At 45.1% G+C, this 9,533-nt stretch overlaps 1 protein-coding gene across 1 annotated transcript in view; it reads left to right on the forward strand.

Moving 5' to 3' along the window:
• TMC2 (transmembrane channel like 2) overlaps nucleotides 1–9,058 on the forward strand; it is a 33,645-nt gene extending 24,587 nt beyond the window's left edge. Inside the window, exons 17-20 of the mRNA XM_086741469.1 lie at nucleotides 282–407; nucleotides 5,311–5,389; nucleotides 7,562–7,682; nucleotides 8,805–9,058. Of these exons, the coding sequence (XP_086597595.1) occupies nucleotides 282–407; nucleotides 5,311–5,389; nucleotides 7,562–7,682; nucleotides 8,805–9,058 (580 nt within the window). The remainder of the gene's footprint in view (nucleotides 1–281; nucleotides 408–5,310; nucleotides 5,390–7,561; nucleotides 7,683–8,804) is intronic.
• The last annotated feature ends 475 nt before the right edge of the window (nucleotides 9,059–9,533 follow it).

Consider the following 9,533-nt stretch of genomic DNA (forward strand, 5'->3'; position numbering starts at 1 on the left):
ATACTCAGAACTCATAAAGGAGCCGCACGTGGAAATAAATTTATTAACTCCAGGAGTAAGTTGGCCTAGCAAAGATTATTCTTCTAATCAATGGTGGCGGGGGGAGGAATAGATGGACAAATACATAATTTTAAATGAAGGCATTTCAAAATTCTTGGTGGCCAACAGCAAGCTGATGCTCACTGACTGAGGAAACGTGTTACTTAGCATCGTTAGATTAGGAGCTATTTTGTCCCTCCAGGAAATACCTACACTCCTTAACTGGCCATTTGTCTTTCCAGTGGAAAGAAAAGGATGTATGAAGTCATTCAAGAGACCATCGAGCTCGATTTCCCACTTTTTGTTGCCAAGATCTTCAGCTATGTGGCAAATCCAGGACTGATCATACCTGCAATTCTGCTCATGGTGTAAGTTTTCCTTGCACTATTACATGCTTGGCTGGGGGGAGGAGGTTGAAAAAAAAAAAAAGAAAAATGCTGGGATGTTATTGAGGGCTAAATACAGCTTCTGCTGACATAACAGTCCAGATTAGGGCAGACACATGCTCCCAACTCCCCTCATCTTTGCCCAACCCAATTTCCCAAAATTTAATTTCCTGATCCAATTAAACACAACTTTGTAGATGAAACGTTGCTGACAGAGGCCTCATGGATATCAAAGCTGTCACAGCTTCCATACAAAAAATTTTCAGGAGCCAGCAGGAAATAAATGGACAGTCTCAGCCTGGTGCCTTTTGGAGAAGCAATTTCTGTCACAGCTGGTGGTATTTACAGCACTGCCAAGCCAGAGCATTCAAAAACTACATGTTTCAATACTATGAAGAGGTGTGTTTTTTGTTTGGGTTGTTGGGCTTTTTGTTTTGTTTTTCCAAATAATATATCTGGAATTTGTTTCAGTGCTGTCTGATCATTTCAGCTTTGAAACCACACTTAATCCCTGCACCTTCAGCAGCACTAGAACCAAGGCAGTTCTCTTATTTTCTTTTTAAAAATATATTTTTGGCATTGTGCTTAAGGTTTCCATAGCTATCAAAATGAGTGGGAGAGTTGTGGCCAAATTTTATAGGCAGCTCTGAATACTCCAGACTAAACAGTGGGAGACAGGGAGAGGGCTGGGAGCATATCACATATGCTTGCGTGCTCTGACTCTTCCTTGGGTACCCACACACATTGGAGATGGGCCTCTGGGCTGATCCAGTACAGCCACTCTTGGGCATTCTGATCCTTCATTCTGAATAGGTTACACTGAGGATAATGCCATTAAATTAAAGCAAATACAAGTTCCCATGTTACAAAGTTTCTTACAGAAACAGCCTAAGAAAAATCTCATTTAAACTGAAAATGACTTGTCATCCCTCTACCTGCCTTGAACTACTTACTTATTATAACCTAAATAAAGATGATCAGATACCGTAACTCCTGCAAACAGATCTTACACTCAGAAGAATCAGATCAGATACACGCAGCAGATGAAGTCTCACACTAGAGCCCTAGTACGGCTAAGCATATTATTGAGTTATTAGTTCCATTCCTGTAGGTTTCACAGTACCACTAGCAGATGCTACCACAAACATGTGATGAAGACTGCAGAACTAATCCACCCCAAATGCAGCTCAGGTTTCTAATGCTTTGATGTAATCCTCTTCCCCCCCGCCAAAAAAAAGGCAATGGGAGAGCTGTAGACCTTTGTAAATAATGTTTTGTTCAGTGACAGTCTCCTGCCCTCTCCTCCACTGACAACTGGGACACGGAACACCACAAATCCAGTTTATCTGCTGAAGAGACACCTTTTATCACCCCTTCCCAGTCTGGATTATTCCCACACCACAGCCGTCCCATCAGTCCATCTCTCCTCAAGGCACCATTTTGTCTCTGTCCCTATCCCTTCTGCAAACAGAGATATCCTGTGTCCACATTACCTAAAACATCTTTGTTTTTCACCCAGATACACTGCCTGTGCAGGCTTTGAGGATATCAGATATTTGTGATTTCCAGTCGTTCAACTACCGTGAGAGTCACAGACCTACATGGTGCCTGGACAAGTTAGACCTGCAGCCCCTTGGCAGTAGCTCTTGCATGCCCTGAGACCATCGGGTGTCTTGTTGAAGCGCTGCTCACTACATGCATGCAAAGCTTTTCTGGGATAATCCCAGAATTATAGGTACCCTACAAGGACGTTTCTTAAGGCTTGGGTCCTTTTCTCATCCCAGAAACTTTACAATTAAGGGACTCAAATCTAGCACACCATCTTTGTACGCCTACAAAAATTACCTAAATATACAGGGAGACAGAATCCAATTACCCCAATTAAAATTTTGCCAGAAGAGCAACATAATACTCCTTTTGCTTACAGTCCTGTAACCAATAGCTACCAGTGGCCAGAAACTTAGGTTTATCTCTCTTTCACCATTTTCTCCAGAAAGTAGATAATAACTATAAATCACACACAAGTCTCCAGTTCCCTGCCTTCTCCCTGAAAGTCTTCAGCTTCTGCTGCTACTTCTGCCATGGTGCAGACAGGTAGAAGGGGTCAAGCTGGAGCCAGTCCTTACGCTGATCCCCATCCAGCTTGCCAAGAGATTAAAACCAGGGAAATGCAACTACTGGAGCTTCATTTGGTCCTGAGGAGGAGAGAGCCAGCAGCTCTCAAAGTAGCAGGCAATGCAACCTACAATGCAACCTAAATAACAAGCAGCCCGCACAAAGAGCAACAGGTGGATTGTAAATGGACAGTCTGTTGATTTTGATGGCAGACACTCAAAAAAGTGTGTTTTCTGCTTCTATGGGCTGAATTAAGTCATTTTCTCAAGCCATGATAATCCCCTCTCTCTTTCCAGGTGCAATCCAAAATGTCTCTTCTGTTTATTTCTGGTTTTGGCTTCTGGTCCTAGACAATTATGGGGTCCAGCAGGTGACACAGGTGTCAAACTTACTGTCATGTTTCTAGCTGCCCGAGAACAAGGGGAAAAAGAAACAGATCAAGAAGAAGCAAAGATGCTTTGCACATAAGTATATGACCTAGTGTCACTTGGGTTGGGAGCAGGATTTCAAGCCATGGCTTGCAGAGCTTCCTGGCAGAAGCTAGAAGCACCTTATTTCATCAAGGAGAAGGAGAAAAAGGTTCAAAACTACTGTGCAGGCTAGAGAAGGACAGTGACCCCCACTCTCTCCCCAGCACTCGAGGAGCAGTAAATCAAAGAAGAAGGGTGCAAGGGTCATGCAGCATCCATGCTAAGCAGCTCAAGAACAAGTGTACATACCCAGCCTCATTTTAGGGGCAGGTAGATCTAAAGCACCACATCAAAAGTGGATAAAGTCCATTTGCTAATGCTTACTTGAGTTCCCAGCAAAGTTTACACTCCTCAAGCTGCTGCTCAGAGTCAGACCAGGACATGGCTTTGCTCTGCCTTTTCTGGGACTGTCCCTTTCCCCTCTCCCTCTTAAGATCCTTTAAGGGCACCTCAATCTTGGACAAACTCAACCTCCCTTGAACAATAAACCTGCAATAAGCCAAGGACAAAGGAAACTCAGACTCAGCCTGCAGACAGACCGGGTTCATAGCTCACAGCGTTTGGGAGAGGGGCCTGGTGAGTTCACACCCTTCCCATCAATGCCCTGTTAAACACAGGAGTCAGCAGGAGAGGAAGCTGTGGTGATTTGAGATGATGCTAGGAATCGGAATGGATTTGCTCAGTTACTCAATAAGCTTGAGAAGGCAGCTCAGAAATAGAGCACATTGCATCCCAGATAGCTTTGGATAGACAGATCCAGTTATCTTTATGAAAACATGGGTGGCTCCAGACACTTACGTCCTGGCTGGTCACAACAAAAATGGCAGAGCAGCACCAAAGCTCTGGATTACAAAGCAATATATTTCCTAGGCAATGAGTTTGACAATGTAGAGAAATAAAACTATTGCATCCTCAGAGAAGATAAAAAATAACAATTTTCAAACTCACCAGGACCAAGTTTTGCATTAATAATAGGCAAAAGGAAATGTGTTTCCTCCAGACAGACCCCTGCAAAAAGCCTCAAGAAAGGCTATCCAAAAGTACCCACTCCTGATCTCCCGTCTGGAAACAAATCAACTGGTACATGGTGCCTTGCTGGGCTTAGAGTCAGGCAGTTTGCTGACAAAATCCTCAAGCCTGGTTTGAGGATGCTGAACCTGGGCTGGATCCACACAAGCAGGTTATGAACTGTCAGGAAATCCTTTCTTTTTTAAGTGTGTGCTGTTATATTCCCCCCCCCCCTTTCTTTTCTTTCTTTTTTTTTTTCTTTTTCTTTTCTTTCTTTTTTGTTTTTTTTTTCTTTTTCTTTTACAAGACCATTTTCTACTTTACTTTAAAAAAAAATCTATAGTGATGAACTAAACGGCTGGTGCTTTTCCTGGGAATGGCTTGGAGTTACTGAGCAGATGATGTTTATAATTTAGAAGAATAAAAACACTCTACAAAAGCAGGAGGAGACATGTTTTGACAACCAAAATATTACTGGCTGGAGTGCAGCAGTGGTGGCGAGACAGCCCCAGACGCTTGGGCATGTTTTAAAACATGCACCTCCCCATACGCCAAGGGCTGGCTTGCCAGCACACCCTCTTCCATCCCGCTCACCTTTCAGTTCCCTCCAGTTTGGCTCATTTTATCCCTTGGCTTTGGCATGCCCTTTTTGCAGAAGAAGGGATCGAAACAAAAGCCATTGGCTCTGCTTCGACCTGGCTTCTGGTCATCCTCAATTCCCGTCTCTGCTCACTGCTGGCAGCCTCTTATCAGGCCGCAGGAGGTAGCCAGTCCTGGCGGAAGAGAAAGGTGGGCTGTGCCTTCATGGCTGTTGCCTGCCACTATTTTCCTTGTTTCCTAGTTTTTTCTAAATTCCCTCTGTGACCTGGTGTCTGGTTTGGTTTTCCTTTGAGCCATGGCAGAAAGCCATGTGTTTTTTATCAGCTGAGTTGGTTTTCACCTAGGTAATGAGTTGAACAGGTTCACCACCAAGGAAAGACCCAAGGGCCAAGGCTTGTGCAAAGGAAGCAGAGGGAGCCTGTGGCCTGCCAAGGAAGGGACAGGAGGGCAGGACGGTCATTTTTCTTCTGTTCGAGCAGAAGTGAGCTACTGGACTGGATCAGTCTGCCTTACCTGACCATGCCACAAGGCAGCCTGAATTTTTCCTAAGCCTTGAGCTTCTAAAAGCAGTTTGGAGACAGCTAGTTAGAAAACTAGGTATTAGAAGGTAGGCAAAACGTAAATATTCCCTCCCTGTGAAACTTTCTCTCTCCCCTGATCTTATCACTACAGCAACGCATTTGTTTTTGCAGCCTTGCCATCTATTACCTAAACGCTGTGGCTGAAGCGTACCAGCGCGCCAATACAGAGCTAAAGAAGAAAATGCAAATGGTAAGTATTGATCCGGCAAAGTTGTCTTTGAAATATCACGCACTTCAACTCTGATGTGCAATATATGCTTTTAAATTGTTCTTCACTTCTGAACATGTTAGTGACACAAGGGGAAGATGCATTTTATGCTTGTTCCATTCTCTCTGATGGCATTTAATGGCTAACTGCAAAGAGTGGTCACATCCCATAATAGCCTGCTATTTGATACATCAAAACTACAGTGAGTTTTCCCATAAACTGCACTTTCCACTTACAAAAATAAGTTAGCTCAAAGTTCAAGTAGTGTTTCAGAGCCTGAGATTTCCCAGGGACAATGATAAGCCTATCAAAACCACAGCCAGATTTTGTACAAGCTGAAGAACCAAGAGCCGTAAATAACAACACCGCAATAACAATTTTTTACCAGTAATTCTCAAAGCACTTTACAAAGGAGGCTGGTGTCTGTCTTTGCCACGCAGATGGGAGAAGTAAGACAGAGAAAGATGCAATGACTTGAATTAGCAGGGTAGGATTTGGACCTCATAATTTCCAGAACGGGAAGACGTTGCAACATGCAGAGGACGATAATGCAGAGACCCTTGAACTAATATGGATCAGGTCTGGCAGCACAGTGCCTGTAAAAGCGCAGCTCTGCTCAGATAACGAGTCTCAATGAAAAACAGCAAAGGTGTCCTGCTACCAGGGGCTGTGCTGGTCCAGCAGCACCAATTTCCCCCAGAGCTTTCCTGGTGTGTCTCTAATCCTGTGCTGTTTTGTACTACATAGATGTGTCCAAAGTATTGACCCTTGCATCAGGAGAGGATACACCATCAAAGGATTGGTATCAGCCATTTTGCTGGTACAGGGCAGGATCCAAGCCAAGGAAGCAATGCCACATCAAGCCATGCATTGCATAAAGGAGAGATCTGTGCAGCATTAGAAGTGAGGATGTGAGCACTGAGAAATGAGACTCGTAAATTACATTCCAATGCTCAAATTCAGAACTGATCACTCATGCACATGGCTTAAAATAAGGGTCTTGGTGTGAAGGCCGTCCTCAGGTATTGCAAGAACTGAACACATGCTACAGCACACTTGGACTTAGTGACATGCAGTCTACTTCAACACACTGCGATCAGGGTTTAAGGGAGCACAAACCCCCATGGAGGAGTCACAAAGCACAGCCCAGCACTACCCAAGGGAACAGAAACATCTCCAGACAAGCACCTGCCTTTGCACAGACCTTACACGTATCTTTGTCCTGCAGGCACCTGTAGGTTTGCTGAGGCAGCTGAGCCTGGCGAGAGGAGTGGTACACAGCAGTGCAGTGGGGAAGGGAGGGCATCAGCACAGCTCCGATGCTTAGGGAGCAAGGGATGGGAGCTGCCTGGTCATGGCAGGGGTGGTCAGCAGTTGGAGCCCACCAGAGACCCCCGCATGATGACCTGCTGAGCTCAGAGATCTATTATGGCTGCCCCTAAAGTCTGCCAGGTTTGCCAAATAGATGGAGGCTGCTCTGTGGGTTGGGATCTTTCAGCTGTAGCAAGGTCATGAGCCACCTTGCATTCCATGGCTCCATTGGCAAATCACCCTTTTGAGAGGATGGATGGAGCTGGAGTGGAGTCCATCCAAGCTTTCTCACTTCATAAGAGAGGACAGCCTCTCCCTTCCCCATCCAGTATGTTTATCCTGAGAGAAACAGCCCTCGGGTATTTTCCTCCCTCTGCCATCCAGAAGGAAATCTTCTGAAGATGTAAGCATATGCAAGTAAAACCAAAGACAGCCCTACAGCCCATCTCCATGTTACCATGCCTTCCTCCTCTTCCTCTGGCATTTGTCGCTGACCCTCTCATTCCCAAGAGGTCCACATTTAACCAAACCAAAACCGCAGGGAGGGCAGATTGGCAGCTGCAGAAACACAGACAGCCTGGTAGATGGAAACCAAGTTATCAGCAAGTGCTTGGCCCCAAGAAGAGCACAGCTATCACTTCCCAGGTTCTTGGTCCTGACTGGGATGTACTTTCTTTCCCTAAAAACCTTGGTGACCAAATCAAGATTCAGCACCTTGACCTTAGCAATAAGATTACATTCATACAAACAAACACTTAGCCAGGCCAACCATGACACCAGGCCACTATTTCATGGATTACATCTGCAGTTTCAAACTAAACTCGATGGTTTTTATTGATGCAGCAACGCGAAGAGGAGAAAAACAAGAGAAACAACAAAGCCAGCACTAACCCCATGCTGCAAGATCTGGAGGATTTACTTACACCAGGCACAAAGAGTGAAAGCCACCCCAAACAAGCAGAAGGTAAACACTAAACAACCTCCCCTCAACTCTCCTGAAAAGGCTCCTTCTGCCACCAGACAACAACTGGGAAAGATTGATAAACAGGGGCGATACACATTTGCAAGGGATTGTATGAGTATAACTAGCACAGATTTTTTTTTGCTTACAGAAGTCCCTCTGCCAATGGACACCCAGGAAGGGCAAGTTTTTAGACTGGATCGTGTCTCACACAGGCTTATCACACTGTGGGAATTGTAACCCAAAGTTATGATTCATATCCCAGCTATTAACCATGCTGGTCATGAAACCAGCAATCTATTCTGGGAACCATGCTGAAACTCCAGCATTGTTTCTGGGCTGATGAGTTAAGCCAGGCACAGAATTTTCTCCAAATTTAGGTTTTCATTGGAAAATTCATTATGACTGAGAGAAGCTTTTTACAGGACTACATTGGTCTAGGGCAAATAAAGGCATGCTGCAAGCTCTGCTGAGGGGGTCTGTGCCTAGACAGAAAGATGCAGGACAAGGCATTGGCACCAGAGTCTGGTCATTCTCAAGGAAGACAAATTCTTCAGGCCTGATCTGAACCTCCCAGAGCCTCCTGGTCTCTGCACTGTGAGAAATAGTGCAACACATGTGAAAGATTCTGATTTTTTTCTTGATGCATACAAGGAAAGCAGACTAGTGCCACCATAACCCTCTCACATTTAGATGGGCTATTTCTTGAAGAGGCTGAGATGGGCTGGAAAGTTCAGATCAAACACATACAGATTCCCCCCAGAGCAGACCCAGGACATTCATTTAAATGGAAATAGTGCTGGTGGCATTGTGGATGCATTGAAGACAAAGACTAAAATCAACAATTACTCATGACCACCACATGGTTAGCAGTGTACCAGCATAGCTGGTAGGATTATCATGTAGACAGCATCAGTAAGAACCCAGAAAGAGGGCTCAGGAAGCAGAGACGCATACTGGCTGTTGGCCAGGAGCTAACAGTTGTATCTATGGTTTCTTCACTCAAATGCTCAAATACAAATTCCCAGACACTCGGGTTATTGCACGTAGAAGACAGACACTGGGGGAGCGGAAGAAAGGCAGTGTTTGCTCTCAAGAAAATAACACTCATAATCTTTGCCCTAGACAAGAAAACAGAGTCTCCTACTAGACCCAGCCCTGTTGGGAAACACAGAAAAGCAGCACCTCTCAATGGCAGCCCCATGACTGGTGGGAGAGGAGCAGCATTTACCCCGCCGCCGCACATGTTTGTGAGACAGCCACCAACGCTGGGTGTCTGGGCACCTTACCCTGGCCAGCCCAGGCCAAGGGGGCACCCACCAGGACCAGTCCTTGGAAGGGGGAGAGGGCAACCACGCTACTCACATCCTCCTCGATAAGCTCAGCAGTGTTTCTCCTGTTTGACATTAAAATAGAGGTGCTGCATGAACTATCGTAGTTTTAGTGGGAAACGATTACTGTACATTGGTCATCCACTCGTGATTATCTGTATCTATCCAACACTGACTGTCTAAACCAGCTTTGTTTAGAAGCTTAGTAGTACTCTGGAGTTGCAACCTGCAACGGTTGCACTGATTTTGATCATGAAGGAAACAGGAGGCAATCAGGATGAAAATCAGCCACGGCATTGCTGAACCACTACATACAGGACACAGCCCTGGGGCCACTAACAGCAGCACAGTGAGCTCGCTCTGTGGTGCGAGTGCTTGTCAGTCTCTTCAAAGGCTTCTTCAGTAAATAAAAGCAGTGTGAGTTTATCCGTCATTTCAACAAAAGGTTGCTTGGTTTTGTTTGGTGGTGTTGTTGTTTTGTTTTGTTTCTGGTTTTTTTTGCTGTCCTTCTACTTAAGGAATT

The sequence above is a fragment of the Chlamydotis macqueenii genome, chromosome 2, assembly GCF_036417535.1.
Source record: "Chlamydotis macqueenii isolate bChlMac1 chromosome 2, bChlMac1.mat, whole genome shotgun sequence".
Taxonomy (NCBI): Eukaryota; Metazoa; Chordata; class Aves; order Otidiformes; family Otididae; genus Chlamydotis; species Chlamydotis macqueenii.